Genomic DNA, 26743 nt, shown 5'->3' on the forward strand with positions numbered 1-26743 from the left:
ACAGAGGAGTTCTACAGGTGCTGTTTGAAGAGGTGAGTCTTAAGGAGGCGCCGGAATGTGGTCAGGGACTGGGCAGTCCTGACATCTGTAGGAAGGTCATTCCACCACTGCGGAGCAAGGGTGGAGAAGGAGCGGGCTCTGGAGGCAGGGGAGCGTAGCGGAGGTAGAGCCAGTCTTCTAGTGGAGGCGGAGCGGAGAGGTCGAGTGGGGGTGTAGGGAGAGATGAGGGTCTGGAGGTAGCTGGGTGCTGTCAAGGCATCTGTAGGCTAGTACAAGAGTCTTGAACTGGATGCGAGCGGTGATCGGGAGCCAGTGGAGCGAGCGGAGTAGTGGAGTAGCGTGGGCGAAGCGAGGCAGAGAGAACACCAGGCGGGCAGCAGAGTTCTGGATGAGCTGGAGCGGACGGGTGGCGGACGCAGGGAGACCAGCTAGGAGGGAGTTGCAGTAGTCTAGGCGGGAGAGTACCAAGGCCTGGACCAGGAGCTGGGTGGTTGGTGAGGAGCTGGAAAGAATTTTATAAAATGGCTGTGTTAATCGAGACACAATTGGGACAAACTTAAAAGGCTAACCTGGCTAGTGTGCCCTACCAATATAAAACTGCTGAGCACACTACTACGGTTTTGTACTGTTTCTGACCAGGACAAAAAATAAAGGAGGGGAATTGGTTCTGGTAACCCTCCCTGGATGCCAATAGTGATCCTACATTGACACTGCTTAGGCAGGTGCTACATGTGCTATCTATCTTACTGTAAAAGCAGTCCGAAATGTACTTCACTTCCTTTGTTATGCTACGAAATCTCCTTACTGCTCTGGTAGTCAAATCTTGATAAGGATATACCTGTGCTTTCCAGATCCACGTGATGGAGAGGAGGGGCGTTACCTGCCAAAAAGGGTCTCCTGACTTCACCCCCACCTTCCTTAGTCTTGTTTGTTTTAGGGAGATTCTAGTTGTAGAACTTTGTTGGATTATTATAGGGCAGATGGCGACTCCAGCGAAGAAAGGCTTCTACAGGCAGGAGATCCAGAAAACTACCTGGGATGTACCAGTTCGGTACACTGGCTTGATTCCTGTTGGATCGGGGGCTTACGGAACGGTCTGGTATGTCAGTTTCTTTATCTTAAGCCCGGGACACACCAGTGCATCGCGTCGCTTCGCTTCTATTTTGATGCGCGGTTCTGTCCCATCTAAGCTTGGGTTCGGTCTGTGCTGACAAGTCGTTGAAACCAGGCACTAATTATGAACTTTAAGAAGTTAACAGTAGGCCTAGTAAATCGCAAACATAAAAACCAAACAGTGTTATTAAATCAGGCAGTGTTAGGAAAACTAGTGTTAGGAATACGTCTTATTAATGAAGGTTCCATATTGTAATTTATATTAATTCTTGGAGAAAAACTGAAATGTGTTCAAATCTGTCGGATAACATTTATGTTTAATTCTTCAATATTTGTTTTACAGTGCATAAGTGACATAATATACAACAATAATAATTATTATTGTTATAGTAGTATTAATAATAACAATTATTCTAATTATCATATTTTACCGTTTTGTTCTTCTTGAGTTTGGATTTAGCAATACATTAAATATCTTAAAAAGTCTTGATATTAATGCTAAGTGTAAAACAATTTGATTGTATCATTAACTCTCAGGTTTCGTCATTATTTGAGGTTGCAAATAAAAATGTGTGCTCTTTCCTCTCCAGGGGCTAAACCCGCTCTCTTGTAGCCTGGGCATAGACCTGGGCATAATGAATGAATGTTGTAGTTTGCGGTACAGTACCTTGATCAGAGGGTGAGCGAAACTCCGGGGTTTTGATGGAATTGCGTCAGTTACTGGAAATGTGTCTTTAGAAGTCTATTGTGTAAACAGCGATAAGATGAAGAAACGGAAGTCATATAGGGAAATACGAGTTCTGCGGGCAATCGGAAAATGGTTATCGAGGTTAAATACCTCTCCTTTTAATTGTACTCATTGCTTTACGGATTATTGAGGTAGCTAAAGAATGTACGATTATAATCGGAAGAGCGTGTTTTATTACTAGATAGATAGATAGATACATACATACATACATACATACATACATACATACATACATACATACATACATACTTACATGATATAACCCGGTATATATTCTACTGCCATGCAGGATAATATCAGTCATATAAAAAACGGAGTCATGCTTTATATATTTGGATAACGTCACACAAGATAAAACATGAATTGATTAGATTTGCATTAATTAACTGCCCTTTATATAGTCTTGCTCAAAACCTACAAACATGCTTGTAATATCAAACTAAACTATATACAGTTTATGTAGCATTTAGAGAGAGAAAATAAAATGAAACACCTGCCATAACATTGTCAAATGGGTATAGGCCACCATCGAGACGGCCCTGGCACTACAGGTATGGCCCTTTATTATTCTGGAAGGATGACCTGTTATTATGAAAATAATAAAGAAAAGGTTAAAGAAAAGGGCTTATAACCAGGAGGTCCCCGGTTCAAATCCCACCTCAGCCACTGGCTCATTGTGTGACCCTGAGCAAGGTGAGATGTATTTGTAAGTGACTCTGCAGCTGATGCATAGTTCACACACCCTAGTCTTTGTAAGTCGCCTTGGATAAAGGCGTTTGCTAAATAAACAAATAATAATAATAATAATAATAATAATAATAATAATAATAATAATAATAATAATAATAATAATAAAATGACCTACAGAATCACCTGCCTGTTCCTTGTGAAACATAATTTATTTCCATCTTTAAAATACCCTGCCTAGTCCGGCTGAGAGGTACAATCTTGTTTCTAGTTCTAGATTCTACTGGATTCTAGTCGTTGTGTAAGACAAGAGCTCAGCTGAGATGCTCAAGTTGATACTGTGAGTCAACTTAAGTTAACCAGGAATGCTGTGATCAGCTGATTTGAATATTCAGGGTCCAGGCCATCTACAGCTTTAAAAGTGAGAGGCAAGATAGTGAAAATTGATCTGATAACTAACTTGCGCTTCGGATCCAATGACAGGTGTTGCGTTTTCTAGTCCTGGTCAATAGCCTGGTGACAAAAGCACAGTCTTAGCGACCTTCTCTGTTGTCTTTCAGTGGAGCCATAGACCAGAGGACCAAGGAGAAGGTGGCTATCAAGAAGCTGTATCGTCCCTTCCAGTCTCTGATTCACGCCAAGAGAGCCTACCGGGAGCTCCGTCTGCTCAGACACATCCAGCATGAGAATGTGAGACCTGTGTTAAAAACAAGGGCAGGTTCAGTCTTATACAGGGTGTCTGCATCTTCATTATATGATTCAGATCTGTTCAGAAGTTGCCTAGGGGTTTTAAAATGACATTTTTCCGATAGTAGTTGGTAAGCATTCTATTCTGGTTGAAGCAGAAACAGCACTAGAGATAAATCACATATAGAATATTGTATAGGGTGCTGTACGATAGACGCTGATATTCACCCCACTTATAAAAGTTTACCATGGAGATATTTTCTTGCTGTTCGCATGGTTCTACTATGCATTTGCCATAGTTTTTTTTTCTATGGTTTGCCAAGTTTTTTAAACGTAGAATCAGGATCTGTTCCTTCAGCAGGTGAGATTTTGGAGAAGAAAATAAATTGCACACCTTTTGGAGGGAAAGACCTGGTTAAATGAGAGCCAGTTTTCTGTGCTCCCTTAAGAAGAAGATTGGGCTCAGTTCAATGGCTTAGTTCATGCGTTCAATCTGTTTTTTTTCCCTGTCCATGCAGGTAATCTGTCTATTGAATGTTTTCACGCCTGATTCATCTCCAGATACATTCCAGACGTTGTAAGTAGAACTGCAGGCTTGTGAAATACCTGCTGTTACACAAATGCCTGTTCAGACACGTGTGTACCAGGACTGGTGATGGGGAGGGGGAGGGGGAGGGGGGGGGGGTCTGTGTCACAAATGGGTTGATACAATTATTTCTACCTTGTGGGCACTCATTTTAAGAACTGCTTTAAGGAATGTATTATTGAGGACTGTTTTTTTTTTAATGAATTGGTCCATAGGGATTGTACACCTTGCTATTAAATGTATATACATATTTAGATATACATATTTCCAAAGAGCCATCAAAAGTTTGCTCATTTTTTAAAAGGATATATAACACTGAAGTTGTTCATTAAAATGTTGCCTCAGTGCTGTCTCGGGGCACTGTTTGTCTCACAGAAGGTGTGTGGAATTCAAGCTTTCTGTGGCTTGCAGGCAGTGGGAGTACATGTACAGTAGCTGTTCCAACCAGTAACCAACACTAATTAAGATTATATGCAAGAAGTCTCTTTAAAGATAATACTACAATATTTACTGCAGCAAATACTGTCTTTATTAGTTTACTACAGTATTCTACAACACATAGTGGAAGAGGACAGAACCAGGTGCTTTACTTTGTTTTGCACGTTAGACAAACCATTTTCAATTCTTTGTCAACACGCAACCTGAGAATGCTGCTAGTGTTTGATTCAATATCAGCTCAAGTAGAAATAATTCAATACTTACTGTTATGAATCCCTTGCAGATTTTAAAGCAGTGACTAGCGCTCGGTAAAACTAAAACACATTTCTGTGCTAGGTCTTCACTTCTTAATGAATGTTCAATTACCCTGTTTATTATGAATCATTAATCTCTGTTCCAGTTACATGGTGATGCCATTTGTAGATCAGGATCTAAGCCATATCATGAAGAAAGGAAAACTGACTGACAAAATGATTTCCTACATCCTGTACCAGATACTCCAAGGACTCAAGGTGAGGCAGGGTGCAGCACAATTTAAGAACAATTTCAATGCTACAAATCTCTTTCATATTTTACTATGTATACAAACTATTGCATCAGATATGCCATTTTCCTTACATTAAGAGGAGGCCATTTCGGCCTATCAATGGCCTATCAGCTGATTGATCTCAAAACTGTCAAGAAGGGTCTTAAAGGATCCCAATGATTGAGCATCAACAGCATGGCTTGGTAACCCCCTCCCCCCCCCCCCCGCACCCACTGTTTAAAGCCTGGTAACCTTGCAGATCAATACTGTGTAGATGCACATGTCTGAGTGCCCTATTGAGGCCACATTGACAACTGAAGCAGGAAACTATAAACAAGACCACAAATACAACTGTTAAGATAACAGTGATATTTCATACCAATACCAAGCTCTTTAAGAATTGTAAAGAAGTAACGTACGTAGTGTACAAAGCAGAAACAACATACCAGTGTTACTGCCTAAAGGCGTCAGAAGATTTGTTTTAACAATACCTCCATTATGTAGCAGCCTTTCTTTTAGCACTTAAAGTTTACCTTCTCAAAACAGCTCCTCAGGCGACAGGCTTTTCATATGAAAGAAATACAGGTGCATATTCAAATACTAATTGTTCACCCTCTGGTTTTATGCTGGAGGGTCATTCCAGCTCAAGTGGACTAAGTTTGTGGTTGATACATGATGAACTCATGCCCCATTTTGATCAACTTTTTCTCTTTCAGTATATCCATTCTGCTGGGATAGTGCACAGGGTATGTACATTTTTGTAAATTTTCTTAAGAATAAAACACTTTTATTTTACTTGAAGCCAAGACCACCCATATCAATATATATTAAACATACAGTAAAAGTATTTCATTATATTTCAGTTTTATTATGTTTTTTTGGCCTTATTATGTATATCAAATACATCATTTTCTCGGCACATCCATTCATTATGTAGGTCTGAAATGTGCAAACGTACTTTCATTTTAAAACTTGATATCTGGTACTACTTGCTTTCAGCCATGCAAGGGAGAAATGACCAAAGAAGCAGAGCAGTAACAGACTTCCTGGAAGGCAAGCCAAGCAAACTGAGAACTTTAACCCTAGTGTAGTACCAGATGTGTTTTAAAATGAAAAGGCATGTCTGCTGTAACATGTGTTTCTTTCAAAACTGCACGTTTGAGACCTATGTAGCTAATGGAAGTGCACATTGGGTAGGATTTATGGAATGATTGTGTTAGCTACAATTACTTTAAGGTTATCATGTCTTCCTATAGGATCTGAAGCCCAGTAACTTGGCTGTGAACCAGAACTGTGAACTCAAGGTAAAGGAATTCGTAGCATCTTAAAGTATAAATGTGTGGGTCATTCCAGCTCAAGTGGGGTTACTCAGCATCAAGTGTCAATGACTTTGTTAATGAATCAGCTTGGTTGGAAATCCCTTAAAATGTGCTATACATTTGAGAATATGTTTGTAGTACAAGGTTGCATGTATGTTATTTAAAATGGTATAAAGATTTGTATTATATATATTTTCAATGGATAGCATAATTAGATGAAAGGGCAATAAAAGTAACACTTTCTCACCATGTGGGACATAAGTAGCATAGTTCTTCTGCATGCATACAACACCTGCTGACTTGTGGATTATAGTACCATCCACCACACGTGGAGGAAGCACTTCCCCAGATTTTGGTCTGCTTGAACTGGACTGACCCTAGTTTCTTGTCATAATGTAGGTCGCCAGAGTTCCTTGTAATTTCCTTTTTATTGCGCATAACAGAAGATGTAAGATACAAGCCTGTCATTCTGTGGACCTGTTCAGCCTTTTACAGGTCAGATAAACTGAGTTTGAGTTCAGAGGAACATAAGAACAGTCAGGAAAGTAAAAGCTATTAAAACAAGTTTTCTGCATCATTCAGCATTGAAATCACAGCAATAATGGAATCTGAGTATGAATGTGTTATAAAAATATACCTGTGACAGCCCAGTGGTCGCAGTACAATAAAACCTGGGTTGTTGCAGCCAGATGATAAGCACGCAAAAATAAAAGAACAGTTAGGTTAACCAAACTGTACAAACCTTAAAATGTTTTGTCTGCAAGCTCAATAGCTTCTAAAGCAACCAAAACCACTAACTTCTTTCACTGCCTTAGCTCCTATTATCTTCCTGAGTGTGCAGGTGAGTTAGACAATTAACCAATTAGCCTGAACATATTCCTGAAAGGGAAAGAAGCTTTTCAATGCTGTTTGCAATCACTGTGACTGGTTCTTATAACAATTACTCAAATATTGTGGCCTTTTTATATGCCTGTTTAATGGGCTTTGACTCTGAGCTGAGGAGATGTCATAGACATATGTAAAATAGGCTCACCCAAAGATTGATAGGCTCACCCAAAGAGAGTCTTTGGCAGTGTCAGCAATAATTAACTTCATTGTGCTCTTAGATATATGTGATGACCTGCACTGTGCTATACATGTGCAGGTCACTGTTTGCATTAATTCAGCAGTGTGAAGCATTTCAATAGTAATTTAACTGGTGGGCCTAATACTGAATATAGGGGTGACCATGACATGGAGGGTGAGTTTGCATTGCTGTCAGTAGGAGACCTGTATATTGAGTGGCCTTCCAGGTTTTACTCTTCTTCTGTTTCCCACAGATTCTGGATTTCGGCTTGGCTCGGCATGCAGAGAGTGAGATGACGGGGTACGTGGTGACGCGCTGGTACAGAGCCCCCGAGATCATCCTCAACTGGATGCACTACACCCAGACCGGTGAGCACCAGGAACAATACCATCGGGATACCCTTGGAATCCATAACATTCCCTTGGCAGTACCTTCAAAGCAGACCGCATCATTACCAGCAATGGCAGTGTGCTTTATATAGAACCGATGTGGTATCGCACTGCTACTGCAATAGAATACCAGTGGGAATTGCTTTGTACTATTATCACATCATTGATAAAAATATGAATGTTACTACTGTGGAAGCATGACAGACAAATTGTCTCTCCTCCCGCAGATTCGTATACATTCAATAACTAAAGAAGGTCCTTACCAGATTCTGTAACTATATGCAAAACTGTAAAATGCATCCACGATGGGGAATAATAATGATGCTAATACTACTACTAATAATAACCTTTCAGTATTGTCTTTGTATCCCCTCTGCAGTTGATATGTGGTCAGTTGGGTGTATTCTAGCAGAGCTGATCACAGGCCACGTCCTGTTTCCTGGAAAAGACTGTATCCTTTATCAGAGTTTAAATGTACGAAAGGTGAGCAGAGAACACATTAGGGTCACGTGGTGTACAGGGTGAGTCATGCAGTCAGGGGAGCGCAGGTTCACGTCCTGGCTGTGCCAAGCTGCTGGTCTTCACTGGGGATTCCAGAGGAAGCATTGCATTGGTTCTGGGGCTCCCGTGGGTTAGGGAAGCAAAACCTGCAGACCTGTTTCCCCACACTACAGCAGACCCTACTGGCACGACGCCTGGTGAGCTCAGACGGGCACCTGCAGGGCTGGCCTGTGTCCTCCAGAGGTCGGTAGCTCGCCTACATTTGCTCTTGAGTTCCTAGGTGTAAAGAGGCAGTTGCTGTGGTTGTCGGATCAGAGGACGCCCACTAACCTTCAATTCTCCTGAGTTGTTGTGGAAAATTGCTGCAGGGAGAGAATGTAAAAAAAATAGCAGCAGATCAAAGATTTGATCTTAACTCTATATTAATCATGCCGGTGTCTTCTCCCAGGAGTGATCTACGGCCTTATTAAGACCCATAATTCCAATACAATAAGGTACAAAGGTGCAGTACCCAGAAATAAAGACAATGTGTTGAGTATTCAATGCAATAATGTCATGTAACTGCTAAAACTAAACAAAAATACCAGTGCCATAATTAAATAACAATTTATTTTTCTCTCCCTCTTCCTCCTCTTCTTTCCAGACCATTGTCATGCTTTATAGGGGCTTCGTTTCTTAAGCCATTATATTTGTTGTGTGATGAAAGTATTGAAGACGGTGTAATGATGGCATAAGCCAAAATGTTGGATGACTTGACTGCAGAAGTTTATGGAATTATGACGTTAGCTGCAGTTACTTTATGGAACTTACTCCTTGACCGACAATCTAGATTTTGACCAGCTGAAGCTGATCATGAAGCTGACAGGAACCCCCCACCCGTCCCTGGTGCAGAAGATGCAGAGCAAAGATGTAAGATTCATTTTAATGCATGAAATATACAATGAATACATTGCACTACAATGTAGCGTTATATTAGGGTAACACAACCAATAGGCAAGGGTCTTTTGGAGGGAAGTGCAGCTGTGTTGAATTCAGAGTTGGGTACTTGATATACACCTGGGAGAACTTACTGTGCAAATTTACTGTGGCAAACGTTTACAAGGGCAGACCTTATTAAGGCCAGTTTGTGTTTGTACCCAAAGTTTTAACACTATGGAGAAAGGCTTCCTCATCTTAAAACAGTGGTTCTACATGCAGCAGAAGATCATACATTACATTACAAGCTCTGTTATGACTCAGACGCATAGAGATACTTAACACAGAGCTGACATTGTCAACACAGGCTTATATTAGGTATTAACATTCCTGCATTTTAAACCCTGCCCATTTTCTGGGGGAATATTACTGTAAAATATATATTGGAATGTATGGATCTGGAATAACACAAATGTTTTGATTCTCAACAGGCAAAAAGGTACATACAGGCCCTGCCCCCCCAAGTGAAGAGGAATTTCAGAGAGGCCTTTCCCAACATGGACAAGAAAGGTAATATTGGATTAGATTTGTATTTTTCACGGCATCATATGACTATACCATTGGTGACATGCTGGCAAGGTGTACACTTCAGCCAGTTAACATCGATAGTCCCCTGGCATAATACTAACGCCTTTATGCAAAGGGGATTATGTTAATATATACGTGAACTGTGTGTTTATATGTGTTCTTGTTTTGATGTTTTGTTTTTATCTGTTTTTAGCTTGTGAGGCTTATAGCTTCTGAACTCCTTGTTGGATTGATCTGAACATGTTTTTTGTGGCTTACATTGTCAGGACTGAAATGGCCAGTTACACATTTTAATACCCCAAAAACCTGCTCACTGACTATTAATAGGTCATTACTGTAAAGCAAACCCCTTACTGGTTCATTTTTGCAAGGAAGGATTTGGTGCCATTTAAAACATGTTAAGGACAAATATATGTTATAGTTGGTTCTAAGGTATTCCATAACTCATAGTAGTGAAGCAGGTTTGACAAGTGCAGTAACATGTTGGTGCCAGTGCGGTAGAAAAATGGAATGGAATGGAACATTCCTTTCATTCTCAAGTTCTTTACAAATGCTGCAGCTGAATCACTTAGCAACCCCACCTCGCGTGGGATAAGTGTCGCACAAAATGAAAGAAAAACTAATTTCATGAATCTTACCAGATACGCACTTTGATTCACTATGTAATTTCTGAATGTGCGCTTTTGAAAGAAACACATGTTCTAGCAAACACGACTTTCATTTTAAAACATGATGTCTGGTGCTACACAAGATTTTAAACAGTTCCCAGTTTTCTTGTCTTGCCTTTCAGGAAGTGTGTTACTGCTTTACTTCCTGGGTCATTTCACCCATTCATTTTTAAATTGCCTATCTGAGATCTATACAGTGAGTGGATGTGCATGGCAGCAAAAATGCATGGAATGCTTTAAATCACTTTAGGAGCAGACGCGCATTTATTGTTTTACCAACACATAATAATAGCATGAGCTCTTATGCTAATAAAGGTGACGCAGCTTTCCCTGAAACAGATACAAATACAGACTCAAAAAAGCTCTTTTGTTTAAGCATTCTGCGTTTGGTAGTAATTGTCTCAGAGTTGAAACAGCCACTGCTCAGAATGAGTATCTAAGTCCCACTTATATGACCTTGAAAAACTCCTTAATCCATGCCAATTGTCAGTTAACCTGACACCTACCTGGTCCCAATAAAACATGCAGGGCCACAAAGCATTTATCACCAGTTTTTAAAAGCAAAAAATCAAACTGCAAAATGTTACAAAACTTCGAATTGAACTTGCTGAGTTATATAGTTGAAACTTTGCCAGTCTTTCTTCTATTTATTTATTTCTTTAAGAAAAGATGCATGCATTAACTTACTGTGGTGTTAAATACTTTGTTATTATATATTAAATAACACCATTATTTGTTTTTGCTGGCTAGAAAGGTTCAAAAGTGTCTGTGTTTTTGAAACGGGCCAAGCTAGGTGCCTGCAGTAGTTTTTCGTCTTGGAATGTGGGTCAGTTCTCCAGAAACTATGATTTCCAGACTGCTTATGCCCTCACTAACCCAGTTGCTTGACGTTGTGTATTTGATAGTGGTGGATCTGCTGGAGAAGATGCTGGTGCTGGACCCGGACCGGAGGCTGACAGCGAGGGAGGGGCTGTCTCACAGATACCTGGAGGAGTATCACGACCCTGAGAGCGAGCCCGAATCCATTCCCTACGACGACTCCTTTGAGAACCTGGAGCTGCCGGTCGAGGAGTGGAGGAGTGAGTCTCGGTGTCTGCATCAGAGCTGGCAGTGAGGGGCACCTCACCCCTTTTATGTAATACAACACAGAAGTTGGTGTTAACTTAGGGAAATTAATCACTTAGGTATGCTTCACTGATACCACTGTCCAAGTCTTTTCAAGGAACAAAGAGCACCCTAAATAAAACAGGTGCAGTAACTGCTGTGGGGGATGAAATGAAAGTACAGCTTTCATTGTCTATTGTAGTGGCAAATTATTTTTTGTCTACACCTTGCTGGTTTATATGTACACCATGAATTAGGCTTCAGGAGATTGGAACCACAATATAATCCAATATACAATATCCAATATAATTAAGACTTCTCCTTTTCAGCATTTATTTTCAAGCTTTTTGTAGATCAGGGGTAAAATAATTAGGCTCAAAGCAAGCTCAAACACAGATTAAGACAAATTTAGATTAAATAACTTAATAAATGCACTTCAAATATCAGTACGGGTGGGGAAGATAAATCCACTTTTTGCATGTTGTTGTATTAACTGGTGTCCGGTGTATTGTTTTCTACAGGTCTCATCCACATGGAGATCATGACCTTTGACCCTGACAACCCAAGACAAACAGCAACATAGCCTGAGGTATTCAGAGCAGCTTTTACCTGTTCATGGAATAGCTGGGGAAGAACAATACAGACTTGAGAAGAATAAGCAGTTAACATCCTGAGGAAACAGAGGCTGCTGGGTAAAGTTCTAAGACAACACTTGCAATGCTCCGAGACGGAGAAGAGTGGGTCAGTTGGGCAGAAAAATAAATTGAGGAACTTTTATTTTGATTTGAATTTTGTTTTTTATTGCTCACGTCAGTTGCTTTGTAATGTAGTATTTTTTACTACACAATCTTTAGCTGACATTTACTAGATAGTGAGCTATTGATAAACAAAGCAGTAGTGTTTAACTCAGAACCACATTTTGCTCTTCAAGTGGTTTTAAATTTAATTGTTTGGGAATATTTTCATTAAAACTTGTTTTTAATTAGACAGAATTTTAAATTTAAGTGTATTCTTTGTCTTAACTTTGGGTCACAAAGATTGTCATGTACTATATGAGACAGCATACTATACATGTACCTTCACCTCTGAAAAATTATTATACCTGACAGTTTTAGTCATTTCATTACCTTATAAACAACGGTATCAGTTCATTTATTATGGTAAAACAAAATAACGTAATGCTTTTTTGCCATTTGAATAATTTATAATTCTGAATATTCAAATTTAAATTTTATTTTAATAAAAACAAGACTGAAATCTTACTGGTTCATACATTAAAGTGCATTTTTATAGTCGCAGACTCTTGTAAAAATGCATGTTGTTAATTTCTTAATGTAATTGATTCAAGATGTGCTGATGTACGATACCAGTTTTGTAATTGTTGAAGTGTACCTAACAGGTCTACCAATGTATCCTTACTGTTTTTTTTAATCCCCACAACTCACTTAGAAGCCTCTTACATCCTTTTGAAATGAAAATGGAGCCAATTGTCTTTACTGTATAACCTGCAACCAAATTATCTCCTAAAGAACGTTTTTTTACTTAGTTTGATTTTCCAAAGTTATAAATATCCATAGCATTCTTCAGTTTGTTGTTTGTTCATTTAACCAATTCTACTTTTTTATGATATCTAGTACACGACAAAAGTTATACACATATACAGTGCCTTGCAAAAGTATTCAGACCCCTGACCAATTCTCTCATATTACTGAATTACAAATGGTACATTGAAATTTTGTTCTGTTTGATATTTTATTTTAAAACACTGAAACTCAAAATCAATTATTGTAAGGTGACATTGGTTTTATGTTGGGAAATATTTTTAAGAAAAATAAAAAACTGAAATATCTTGCTTGCATAAGTATTCAACCCCTGTGCTGTAGAAGCTCCCAGTTTACACCGATGAAAGAAATTGCCCTAACGAGGACACAATTACCTTACCATTGGCCTCCACCTGTGAACCATTAAAGTTGCTGTCACATTTTCTGCATAAAAACCCCACTGTTGAAGGATCATTGGTCAGGCTGTGAATCTGAAGGAAAATGAAGACCAAAGAGCATTCTACAGTTAGAGATAAAGTAATACAAATGCATAGATTAGGGAAAGGGTACAAAATAATATCCAAGTGTTTGGCTATCCCAGTGAGCACAGTTGGATCAATAATCAGGAAGTGGAAACTGCATCACACCACCCAGGCACTGCCAAGAAAAGGCCGTCCCTCAAAACTCAGCGCTCAAACAAGGAGACTTGTGAGCGAAGCCACAGAGAGGCCAACAATCACTTTGAAGGAGCTACAGAGTTCAGTGGCTGGGAGTGGAGTAATGGTGCACCAGTCAACCATATCAAGAGCTCTGCATAACACTGGCCTGTATGGGAGGGTGGCAAGAAAGAAGCCGTTACTTAAAAAGTACCATCTGAAAGCACGTCTGGAGTTTGCCAGAAAGCATGATAGTGACCCAGCTGCGATGTGGGAAAAGGTTTTGTGGTCAAATGAGACCAAAAGAGCTTTTTGGCCAAAACTCAAAGCGCTATGTGTGGCGCAAACCTAACACTGCCCATGCCTCAAGACACACCATCCCTACAGTGAAATATGGTAGTGGCAGCATCATGCTGTGGGGATGCTTCTCATCAGCAGGGACTGGGCATCTTGTTAAAATTGAAGGAAGAATGGATGGAGCAAAATACAGGGAAATACTGCAAGAGAACCTGCTTCAGTCCGCTAAAAAACTGAAGCTTGGGAGGAAATTCACCTTTCAGCAGGACAATGATCCCAAGCACAAGGCCAAAGCAACATTGGAGTGGCTCAACAACAAAAAGGTGAATGTCCTACAGTGGCCCAGTCAAAGTCCTGATCTCAATCCCATTGAGAATCTGTGGCACTATTTGAAAATTGCGGTCCACAAGCGTCGTCCAACCAACCTGAACAACCTGGAGCAAATTTGCCAAGAAGAATGGGCCAAAATCACTCCGACACTGGTGCAAAGCTGGTACATACTTACCCCAAAAGACTTAAAGCTGTTATTGCAGCGAAAGGTGGCTCTACCAAATATTAATGTGTGGGGGTTGAATACTTATGCAAGCAAGATATTTCAGTTTTTTATTTTTCTTAAAAATATTTCCCAACATAAAACCAATGTCACCTTACAATAATTGATCTTGAGTTTCAGTGTTTTAAAATATCAAACAGAACGAAATTTCAATGTACCATTTGTAATTCAGTAATATGAGAGAATTGGTCAGGGGTCTGAATACTTTAGCAAAACACTGTATACCACAGATGGGTTTAAATGTATTTATTCGAAATTGATTCCCCATTTATACATATTAAGTTTCTAACTTCTTCAGAGCTTTAAACACATTATCTTAAAACTGTCAACCGAGACTTATTAAAAATAATAAGTGTTCTATGAGGTATTGTAAACCTTGTCTCTCAAGTCACTGTTAATGTCTTCAGTAGGAAATGTCTGTAGGATGAGAAATCAAGATTCTGTTAGTGGAGTCCATAGGCCAGGCTGTAAAGGGTTAAATCTACGACTGTACGGAACACATATGTAGTAGAAGGGCCTGTTCCCTTTAATCGAGACATTACCAGCAATGCAGTTGATTGAGCAACAAAGTCTGTCTGATACATTTTCACAACTACTGCATACAATACATGCAATCATTCCGAGTGGTTCTGGGTTAGCTGGAGAATCTATAGTGCCGACACTAAACAGCCTTCCCAATCGTAATAATATGACATTTCAACTCTGCTAACACCTCCTCATATAGTCGGTGGGCTTGGCAGAGTTGAAAGATCATATTGCTGGGATTTAGGCCCTGTCCACACTACATAACCTATCTCGAGAACCGTACTCGAAACCGCTCTAATTAATCCAGCTCAAAGCGTCCACACTGAAGTACCGTTTCATGTTTAGTCAGGCTTAATGTGTCCACACACCATTAGAATAGTTCAGTTACAATTCCCAGCAGCGCAACGAACTGTGGAAATTAATATGATAGTATCCCACCATGCACTGTATTTTATTTTAAAATAATGTGTAATGCCCCATATTAACAGCGGTCCATATTGCTAAAAAGAAATATAACAAGTATTGTGGAAAAAGTAAATCCGAACACACACACACAAGTAGGGCTTGAAGTTTCCAGGTTTTATTTTTAATCAGGTGAAGTCCCTTTAAACACATTGAGCTGATTCTGTTTTATAATTAAATTCAGAAAAAGCTGTTAATTACAAAACAATCTTTGTTTTTACCTTCATATCTTGCCTGAGCCTAATTCTGGTCCTCTTAATTTTATTTCAAACAGAGCTGACGCATAAAAATGAATACCTAGTGCGGCGTGTACACTGATAGCAAGTCCTTCTGGCGCCTGCTCTGAGTATTTCGCCAAACATACCACAAAGCATTTTGGGATATTGGAGGATACACAAAAAAATGTAGTTTGGTATTACAGCGTCCACACTTCTGATAAGCCACACTACCTGATGCGATCTAATTAGAACCGGACTCGAGACTACCTCCTGAGGTGGTCTCAAGTCCGGTTCTCGAGTACGGTATTACATGCTGCGTAGTGTGGACACAAACCGTATTTAGCACTTTTAAGCCATCTTAAATGCAACTAATACGGATTAAAGGCATAGTGTGCACAGGGCCTTAAAATAGGATGAAATTATATATATATATATATATATATATATATATATATATATATATATATATATATATATATATATATACACACACACACAGTATATATATAATCGTTTTGTATAACCTTATTTTGTACATTCATTTAATTTTTTTAACAAGTGCACTGCCTTTTTTGAATAGAACAAACATACTTAATTCCAGTGTTTTTGAAATTCCAAAAATATATCTTTCAGAAGCAATCTTTGCAGGAGTAGTCAGTAACCAAGGCAAATAATGATTTTAGCAGAATAAACAAATAATCTGTAAGGAGCTATAATCAAAGTACAATATTAAATATAAGTAAAACTGAGATGATCTGAATTATCCTTTTACCAAACAGTCTTAAACCAAAGTGAAAGTTAAAAGTGTAGTGAACAGGCCCCACTACACAAGGAACTTGTCTCTTCATACCACATATCTCATAAGCACCTAACTAACCCCCTGGCCTGCCTGCCTGAGATAAAGCAACATGTTGAAGTCCGACTGGAAGGTCTGAACGAACTCCACCAGTGGAGAACAGTGCAGAGCGTCGGCTTACTAAGGCACAACATAACTACTGCATTCTCATTACATCTTAAAGGCATCTATAATCAATTCTCATTATAAAACAAACTCAAGATTAGAGGAATTTCCTGACACTACGAAGTTTATACATGGTCCCGGTCAAATGTATCAGTCGCTTATTGTAAATTACTTCTTATAATACCAATTCACTTACAAAAATGTCTTGCTGCTGCAAATTATTTTGGAGCCTCCTCCGGAAAGAACATTTTGAACAGCTGAATAAAGGATATTCAGGAAATGTATTAACTTGTAACCAGATTAGCATATTTTAGTGCTGTTTTGGGACTAAAGATCCTATGGTGCATTTTGACTTGCCATAGTGCTAATGCATCAATGCCATTTCCATGAAGCCGTGCAGAAACGTGCTCTATCCTTGCAGACAAAAGTGGAGGTGTTGAAAGCGATGGATAGTGCACCACCGTGCAAGAAAAAGAAAGATGTTGCTGCAGATTTCAACATTCCCGCAAACACTTTGTCAACCATTCTGAAAAAACGGGGTGCAATAATACAGGCTATGAACAGCAAACTGTGGATGCAAGTCGTCAGCGTTTCCAAATTGCTCAATACCCTGATGTTGAGGACGCCTTGCTTGTGTCGTTTAAAAATGCTCGTGATCAGAACGGGGCATGCAGATTTCAAGTTGCAATGTATACTTTTTAAAAGTTCACTTACAACTGTATTTAAAAAAAAAAAATTGCACAGTACTTTTAAATGTATAATACTTTTGATTGTTCTGTAATTTAAATTGGATTTCAGTGTTACTGTAACTGCAATAAAAACTGACAGTAGGCATTTGGCTAAGACTCCTGATAATAAAAACATTTGCTGGTCCTTTGAAATTCATATTAATGAGAATTGACTGTATATTTTTGTATATACTCGCACCTATACTAAAGGCCACCTGAATAAATATGCATTTCCAGTTATATCACCAATATATAACAATCACTCAGATGAATACCCATGCAAGTACATATTTCACTTTGTTAAATCACCCATATATAGACTATCCCCTTGCATTCCTGTTAGATGCAGGTTTTACTGTATATAGTGGTGAGCAGTATCCTTCTCCTTTGAGACCTTTACTTTACTATACAAAAAATATGCTGCAGACAGAAACGGAGATGTGATTCCCAAATCTGAAGCAGCACCGGCAACTTCACATGTATGTAAAGATCACTATTTGGCAGCTAGTGTTACATGTGCAGCCTAACCTAGACTGTAATGCTGAAGTTTTTTAGCAGCCAGAAGTAAATAGGGGTCCAAGAGTTGCTGTGATGATCTTCTGTTTTATACATATCCCCCAAAAATGCCCTTGAATACATATAAAAAATGTTTGTTGGGACATTCTGACATTTTGGCCCAGCTCTACTGCAGAGTCAAAACCCTTGAACCTGGCCCTGGGGATGGGTTTAACATGACCTTTGATACTGGGAACACATGGCACTGAAATGCACACAATCAATCGCTATAAAGATTAATAAGTGAGGATTAAATCAAAGTGGGCTATACTGATGAAACCCCAGTGCAACACCTTAACTGGGAGGATAATGGTTTCTTTAATTTCTTTTACATCTTGACAATGTCCGATGCATTCAGTAAAGTGACTCATTTACTCCATAAGTACTTACCTTAAGCGTACTGTCATCCCCGATTCAAGTCTCAGATTTTTAAAACACATTTTAGTATGTAATATTTGAAAGCAATTAGAGGCCAGCTATTTGAGACCTTTCAGTTACCTACATATACTGGGAACCTCTTCCTTACTCGGGTTTCCTTCAGTCATTCAACTGCATTATCAACTATCAACTGTCCTGGGGTTCAAAACAGGTAGATCACTCTACCTTCTTTTTCCTGAAATTCAATCAACCCTGAGACCTTCTGATACACCATGCTTAGTAATCAATTAAACAACTGTCCCTAATCTCTGGTATGATAATAAGACAGTGACTGAGATCCTTTGACACAAGGACGACAGCATATCCTCTTCAATACCAGATCAAAATGATGGTGCAATTCGCCCAAGTTAGAACAAGATGTGAAAGTTCCCAAGAGGAATTCAAAATCACATTACTTCCATATAAAAAAAAAAAAACAGTTTGCATGTGTTGCTTTCAAAGACTATAATCTGAAACCTGCATAAAGAACGACAACACACTAAAGGTAACAACATTTCATTAGTCTTGTGGAGTTTAAGGTCTTGCACAAGTATGGGTTTCACCTCCACATACACAGCTATAAACAATTAAGGGAGAACAATCTTGGGATGGTAATATATAAATATATGGTTCAATCCCCTAGATTGCTCCAGTAAAAACCCAACTGTATAAATGGGTAATTGTATGTAAAATAATGTGATATCTGTATAATGTGAAATAATGTATACTGTGATATCTTGTAACAATTGTAAGTCACCCTGGATAAGGGTGTTTGCTAAGAAATAAATAATAATAATAATAATAATAATAATAATAATAATAATAATAATAATAATATTACAGTCTATAATGGTGAACAGGGGCCCAATTGTTTCCTTCCATACCTGTCTTTTTGTCCATCCTCCATACTGTACGTCAATTATATGTGATCACACCGGACACATATACATTGAAATACTGAAATTGTGTGCCTGTGTGCATATACTGAATATTGCTTTCTCTGATTGTTTGGACCAGTGTATGTATGGGTAGATGCAGGATAACCCCCTATATCACTGTTTCTCAATTGCCTTTGAATATGAAATAGAGTACAGGTAGTGTCAATGCAAAGGCAGTGTATGTCAGCACTGTGCTGTACACCATGTTTTTTTGCATTTGTGCCTCTATCCTCTGTTCCGTTTCGGCTAATCCGCTCAGAACGTCTTCCGCATCCAAGACCTGCACCTCCTCTGCCCTTATAATGGGTCTCTCCGTGGGGCGAGACTGGACAGCCACCCTCACCGACTGCAGCTCGGACACCATCCTACCCATGGTCTGCTCCACCTTCAGTAATTTAGGCTGGAGGGCTTCCACTAGGCTTTGGGTCTTCTTGCTGTAGATTAGCTGCTCTTTGAGGGCAGCCTCAGAGGGCTGGGCAGCCTCAGTGGGCTTGCTTACTGTGGGTATCCATGGCTTGGCTGGTGCCTCTACTTTCACACCCTCCCCCACCGCTCTCCGCATGTTGGTGATAAGACTACTCAGCTCTTCCTGTTGGGAGTTGTGCATGGCAGCCTGCTGCTTGATGGCTTCCTGAAGGCTTATTGGTCCTTTCTGGGCCTCCAGCAGCAGGTTTTTCAGTTCCTGTAGACGCACCCTGTTGATGTAGGTGGAACCCATCACCCCGATCAAGGCCCCCAGTACAGAGCCGATGACGGACCAGTTTTTTGTCCTTTCGGCCCTCGTACGCTCCTTCTCGTGGCTCTCCCGCACCGCCACTGAAAATAAAGAGAACTTCACACGCTCAGACTCTTCCGCGTTTTCATACGAAGTCCGGAGACGTCGCTCTTCCTGGAAAAGACAACCCCACAACAGTGGAACAAAAGGTTTTAATCACTCTGCTCTCTGTACCAAGTTTGACGCCAATATCTCAAAGCGTCTGGAAACCAAAAAGTCACGTGACCCCAATATGGCAGCCATTTTGGGTCACAGGTCAAAGACAAGGGTGCAGATACATTGAGGAGATACTGAAAATATCAATTTGCCAGCTTAAACGGTTTATGAAATATTAGCAGCAGTAGTAGGAGCTGAGGCGGCAGATTTGCAAACTCATACAAGCTCCCCTCACAGGGATGCTCAAGTTTAAAGATACTCACTAAAATGAGGAATTTCTTGATTTTAACATTCTACAGATATGGGCAACAAATTGCAAGATATTGTGCAAGTAAAAAGCCATAAAAGGTCACAGTAAAGGGTATTGTTATTTTGCCCTAGTTTCCAAAACCCTAGAACTCTGAAGTTTGTATGTATCCCCACAGCGTGCTCCCCTCTCCCTCACCTGCAGCAGTTTGTATGCCTGTATCCCCACAGGGTGCTCCCCTCTCCCTCACCTGCAGCAGTTTGTATGCCTGTATCCCCACAGGGTGCTCCCCTCTCCCTCACCTGTAGCAGTTTGTGCTCAAGGGTGGCCAGCTCCAGGTAATGGGCCTCCTCTCTGGAGACTCGGTCCAGCCGATCCCGAACCTCTTTCAGTTTCACCTGCAGAGTCTCCAGGCTCTCATGGGACTCTCGGACGATCCCTCTGGCCACCATGAACTCCTTCTCAGCCTGGGAAGAAAGATCTAGTCACCCCGTAACTACTAAATAAATACACTTTAAAACATGTTAACCTGTTGCTACTTTAGTTAATAGGAGAAGCAGCTGGTTGGTTAATGACAAGAAAAAAGCCATTGAAGGGTAGGGACTATTTCACTCTCCAGGTGCAATTACCTAGCAAGTGCAACTGGAAGTATGGCTTGCAAAGAGATTTACCAAGTGTTGTACCTAATATTCAAGATCAATAACTAATTGAAGTAGTCTACAGGTACTGTAAGATTTATGGAATTGATGTATTGGCTACAATAACTTTAATCTTCTAAATGTCATATTGTGTGTGTTTATTTCTTATTAAAACTCCCTTTCTGCAATCTCTTTTGTAAAACAGAGAACAAAAAGTGATGCGATTGAGAGGCTATATTTTTCACCTGAGCCTGACCATTAATAAAACATTTCTGTTCAGTTTACTGCAGATGGTTTGCATGTTTATCAAAAAACAATATGTATGTAAAATCCCAAATATCCCGGTAATGTTAAGTGATTGAGCCAGGCACTCCAGGCACAACATTTTTCTCACTTTTGCTTACCTCTGTGACTTTATTCTGTGCCTCCCGGACTTCGTTCAGACCCACAAACTCTTCATATCTCGACCACAATAAGTTTGTGGATGTTGCTATCTGCTTGGCACTGTCCTGCCCAAATTGTTTACCCACTTCGGTCACCTTCTGCAAGGTGTTCATGCTGGTCTGCAGCAACGGAGGTTTGCTGGGTGGGTCCTTTGGGCTCTGGCTGCAGTACAACCGCGTAGCAAGAACATCTGACCTGTATCGCCCTGAGATCTGAGATCGGCAAAAACGACTCCCATACTTAACCACTAACAGGTCCCCTCTGTACCTCATTTGACGATGACACGGAATGCGGTTAAGGAACTGGAAACAGCTGGAATCTGATTTTAATGAAAGAAAGAATATTAAATCTTAGATAGTTGTCCATTCTTTCATTATTACTTTTACACAAGTGTGAAGAATACCTAGGAGGGTTTGCTTGACTCCTTCAGATTTTGGATAGCACACATTGAGAGATTTACAGTACACACTTCAAATTTCTGCTTTGTAGCCTGAGAGATTCCCAGAACAGTTTGGTCTATGAGCTGAAAATGATGCTTAGTATTTGTCATTCAATTCATTATTGAAAAAAGATTGAAATAATTATCACAGAGAAAAATAAGGTGGAAGGTCATCATCAAAATTGGCATTTCAGTAGCTTCAGGACACCTTTTCATCATATCGGGTGGGTTTCCCATGGTTATACTGCACATTTACCATACTTGATAATGGTTTGCAATGTTATTAATGTGCTTTTCCATATCCCACAGATCCCCTTCTGCATGCCATTCACTAACCATAGAACCTTTTATTTTTTTTTCTTGAAAGACATTGCCAATGAAATACAGATCATTAAGTTTGGGCCATATTCACAAAGCATTAACCACAGTGGTAAGTTTGCCCCATTTTTTTGGTAAAACAAAAAACCAATTGTTATTAATGTTACAGAACTAGAAAGAAACAAACACGGTCAATTTAGCCAGGAGCTCTGACAAGGGTTAGTTTGTTTATAGAAAATAAAATGTGTTAACTTAGCCAACATGAATATGACCCACTATAGTACTCATGTAATAATAATAATAATAATAATAATAATAATAATAATAATAATAATAATAAAGCATTTTTAAACGAAATTAATGGAGTCACTTCTCGATCTTGTAACCGACAAAGAAAAACCCAAAAGAATCTCTGTGCTCGCCGGCTTTACGTAATGCATGTTTTATATATATTTATATAAACGCACACATTATATATTACCATTAAGGCATGTGGATCATTTAGCATACAGTAGTACTTAGCTTAAACACGGGAACAGTGCTTAGTTCCAGTCTAGTTATACTGACATAACGACCCAGTTTCGGGCAGACACTGTTTAAAATGCTACATTTAACATTACTGCTTAAACCATTTCCAAGAGGCTACTAGTTAATAAATGGATACAAGTAATGTTCATATAAAAAATGTAAAGGTTATATTGTAAGAACGGGATTTAAAACACACTGTTACCTGTCACTTGCAGTTCCGCCCCTCACAGTCCTTGACCTTTGATTTGTACGGAAACGGAAACAGGACTAAGCGGTTTTTTTTTTTTTAAATAAAAAATATACGAACAGAAACGAGCAGACATGGTTGTTTTTTGTTTGATAATTTTATGTATAATACTAGAATAATTACTCCAAAAGATAACATTAAATGTGCATATTTAGTAATTAATGCACTCAAATCGGTAAACGCAATGGTGAATGTTAATGCAAGTCACTGTCGTAGACAACTATTTTTGGTGAACTTTTCGTAGGGGTCTTTTTCAGCAAGGGAATGACACTTGCAAACATGTCTGGTAGAGAAGGTAAAACGAGAGGTTATGTATGTATTAAATAACTACATATAGAACAGCTGTGTACACAAAAATATGTATTACTTGCCATGACATTAACTGAACAACATTGTGCATTAAGTATACACACACCAAATTAATTTACATTATATATATATATATATATATATATATATATATATATATATATATATATATTAAAGCTGCTGCACAGACCCTCTCCTCTCCCATCTCACAATTAGATTATGTTTAATAGATAAAGGCATAATATCTATTAACAACGCCGACATTTTCAACAAGGGCATTTCGGCATAATACACGAAAAGGCTGTACCCGTATGGGTAACAGCACCTTTAAAATCCCAAATTTAAAGTAATTAACGAGCCGATCTATCTCTACCGCACTCTGCCGGACTGATGAAGTAATTTCAACGCAGTCCATGTTTTTCTGATCTCAACAAACGCTTCAAAAATAATCTGAGATAGTTTTAATAATAATAATAATAATAATAATAATAATAATAATAATAATAATAATAATAATAATAATAATAAAGCCTGTCGTTAAACAACGAAGTGTTTTTGGCGAGGTTGTCAGGCACTGTCGCAGACATCTATTTCCGGTGAAGTGGACTAGTTGTGGGTCTTACACTTTCAGTGAAGCGCGTATACGAATAGCTGCGGACATGTCTGGTAGAGAAGGTAAAATTATAAGGAATTATATTTGTATTAAATAAATGTCGCAGTATTTTACTCGGCTAATAATTTGGCTATTTAAAGAATGCGTGGATATAATGGATATAGAGATTTAACATTATAGCTTCGTCTGAACTAAACCCAACACGACAACACGGACAGCTGCATCGTTGCGGTTGGACCCCTAACCAGCAGAATGCCATACCTGTGGATATGGTGGTGTGTGTTGATAGTGCCGCAGCAAGAATACTGTTGCCATATCGCCACCGTTTTAAGGTCACTGCATTGCCATCCCGTGACGAGTTCGTACATTGAGATCGGCAAATGACAGCCTCTCTCTTGGTTTTTCCAAGAAATCGATAAAAACTATGGTTCAAGGGCTTTTAGTTTTCTAGTTTACTCGCTTTAGAACTCGCTTCTAAATTTTATCCGGAATATTGAGTCTCAGTATTTTTAAATCTAAGGTCAAAACATTGGTTTAGCCTTTCATTCGCAAGCAGTCTGGAGCTCGTTTGTCTTGATTATCATCCCTGAGATGCTTGCACATGAAGGACGCTACATACACTACATTGGTATTGTGTACTGTTGCGCAGTTAAGTTAACATGAGTACTGAATCAACGATTTGAATCTATTTTATGGTCCAATTAGTCATGCAGCTTGGAATAACCAGATTGCCTAAGGTCAGGTTTAGTACAAGTAGGTGTACCTCGTGACATCTGACAAGTTACAGCATCCTTGAATTGAGTGATGTTTTTTGTGTCCACTATGTGCACAAGAATGACGCCCCAAATGAACTTAGCCTCGCTAAGAGGAATGTCTAACGTTGATGTTTGCACAAGTACAATGAAGTTTGTAAAGTTGGTACTGCACAGGAACTGAACGTTTGAAGGCATTTGTTAAATTCAGTATGTGTAATTTTTCCTTTCATAGGTGGTAAGAAGAAACCGCTTAAACAGCCCAAGAAGCAAGGGAAGGATATGGACGAGGTGTGTATTATCGCCCACTGGGGATGAAACCCCCTGCAAAGGGGTATAGTGGAGGTGGTCTTACGTATGTCACACTTCTTATATTTTCATCTGTCTGGAGACTCACATCCAATTGTCATGAAATTGAAAATACCATAAAGACTATTCTACTGAGAATTGGATTCAGAGGATACATGGTCTATCTGTTCATCCATCTGTATGTCAGACTTGATAGAAGCCTACCAAAATGGTTTTTTTTGTAATATTTAGTTTTATGACCTTTTTGCTAAATATGATTGATTGTAGCTGTTTTATGTGTACATAGTAACAGGTAAAAATAAATAAAAGTATTCACCAAAAATCCCTAATACACTTAAGGTTTTGTATTTTCATTTCAAAGCATTATTAATACAAGAAAGTGCCTCTTAAATTGCACACTAATCAAATCAAACTAAATCCTGAGTTTGAGCAGGACCTTGTTAACATTGTATTCTCTATTCCTATTTCAGGAGGATCTAGCTTTGAAGCAAAAGAAGAAGGAGGAACAGAAGCAATTGGAGGCGATGAAAGCAAAGGCTGCGGGAAAGGGGCCGCTTAGTGAGTAGCGGGTTATAGTTTACTTTCTTGCGAATGTCTGTCTTAAGATTCGTGCAATCGGGGATGCTGCATGCATGCTCACTGTCCCTGGGTTTACACCATTGTCTTCTACCTTCCAGAAAGAGGCTTGGAAGCAAGCCAAGGTTTAACTTCATTGCCATTGTGTGTTTCCATTCACTTTCCTGAAGCAGCTGGATCTGCACCTAGTGCACATTAAGCACTGTCTGTGAAGATTTCTCTTGCACCCAGCCTATTTTCATAAACTTTAGCAGGGAGTTTTAAGTGAATATAAAAATCCTAAACGGCATTCTAGTTTTATGAAAGTTTAACTGAAGATGCCCTGTTTTATGTGGATATTGCATTTTCAAAGTTTCATCATTTACAGTATCTTGATCCACTGTCACTGAATCATTTCATGTTGCAACAAAGCTGGAAACTATATTGATCGTTTGAAAAAAGGAGTAACGTAAGCATATCTCTGTCGTGAATTTAGGTTGTCAAAAGGCACTGTTTCAGCAACCATGTGTCATAGCAAAATTGATTTAAAACAAAAAAACATGATGATCTGATTAACTTTTCATGTTGGGTTGATTTGGAATATAAGATCAGTTTGGGATTCTTGAGTGTTGGATTAAGATTTGATGCACTTTGAAACGATTTGTCAGATTGATTCATTAAAAGTTCAGCTTCAATTTGGGATTTTTGCTTTTTGTACTGCGTTTTAATTCTTTAACGAATAGGATAAAGCAAAGGCAGAATACTGCATACATGAGACGAACAGGTTCATGTAATTCAACTTTTATTCACAATCTCATTTAATTACTCCAATAGTTTATAGTTCATTGTGATTGTCCTTTCGCTATAACAAACAAAAGGCTTGGACCCTAACAGGTTCGTTATAGCGAGGGTGGTACTGTATTCATTGAATCCCAAGAAGGAAATATACTACGTGTCCTGATTTCTGTCTTCACTTCTCTTTCACAGCTACCGGTGGCATTAAGAAGTCTGGCAAGAAATGAGTTTGAGGGGATGTGAGATGACCAGTGAGGACAGGCATGAGGTGGAGGGAACTGTTTGTTCTTCATTTTGGATCCATTTAGAAAATGTCAAATCAGTCCTAACTTTTTTTTTTTTCTTTGTAAAATAAATGTGTATTTGTCCAAAGCTGAATACATTTTTTTTTTGTTAAATGTGCCTGTTTTTGTTTTGAATTTTTTGTTCTCT

General features: G+C 39.1%; 3 protein-coding genes across 6 annotated transcripts; 2 read left to right on the top strand and 1 right to left on the bottom strand.

The window, feature by feature from the left end:
- Positions 1-781: 781 nt before the first annotated feature.
- Positions 782-12592, top strand: LOC117411959 (mitogen-activated protein kinase 14-like). Of its 2 annotated transcripts, none has more exons than XM_058988818.1 (12): positions 782-1099; positions 3109-3238; positions 3754-3812; positions 4660-4771; positions 5502-5531; positions 6042-6089; positions 7424-7538; positions 7939-8010; positions 8890-8969; positions 9467-9545; positions 11137-11366; positions 11857-12592. In XM_058988818.1, the coding sequence occupies exons 1-11, from the start codon at positions 861-863 to the stop codon at positions 11343-11345; spliced, it is 1173 nt and encodes a 390-aa protein (XP_058844801.1). In that variant the 5' UTR covers positions 782-860; the 3' UTR covers positions 11346-11366; positions 11857-12592. The 2 variants fall into 2 exon arrangements, with proteins under 2 accessions (XP_058844801.1, XP_033875741.2); XM_034019850.3 differs by having other exon boundaries at positions 793-1099; positions 11137-11310.
- Positions 12593-15471: 2879 nt separating this feature from the next.
- On the bottom strand, positions 15472-24183 carry LOC117412395 (mitochondrial potassium channel). Of its 3 annotated transcripts, none has more exons than XM_058988817.1 (4): positions 24162-24183; positions 21407-21765; positions 20667-20831; positions 15472-20075 (listed from the first exon to the last, which is right to left on the bottom strand). In XM_058988817.1, the coding sequence occupies exons 2-4, from the start codon at positions 21716-21718 to the stop codon at positions 19311-19313; spliced, it is 1242 nt and encodes a 413-aa protein (XP_058844800.1). In that variant the 5' UTR covers positions 21719-21765; positions 24162-24183; the 3' UTR covers positions 15472-19310. The 3 variants fall into 3 exon arrangements, with proteins under 3 accessions (XP_058844800.1, XP_033876671.3, XP_058844799.1); XM_034020780.3 differs by lacking the exon at positions 24162-24183 and adding an exon at positions 22934-23266; XM_058988816.1 differs by lacking the exon at positions 24162-24183 and adding an exon at positions 22685-22871.
- On the top strand, positions 23830-26713 carry LOC117412396 (translation machinery-associated protein 7). Its single transcript, XM_034020783.3, has 4 exons — positions 23830-23962; positions 24888-24943; positions 25432-25519; positions 26504-26713. The coding sequence occupies exons 1-4, from the start codon at positions 23947-23949 to the stop codon at positions 26536-26538; spliced, it is 195 nt and encodes a 64-aa protein (XP_033876674.1). The 5' UTR covers positions 23830-23946; the 3' UTR covers positions 26539-26713.
- The last annotated feature ends 30 nt before the right edge of the window (positions 26714-26743 follow it).

This window comes from Acipenser ruthenus, chromosome 16 (assembly GCF_902713425.1).
Source record: "Acipenser ruthenus chromosome 16, fAciRut3.2 maternal haplotype, whole genome shotgun sequence".
In the NCBI taxonomy this organism is placed as follows: Eukaryota; Metazoa; Chordata; class Actinopteri; order Acipenseriformes; family Acipenseridae; genus Acipenser; species Acipenser ruthenus.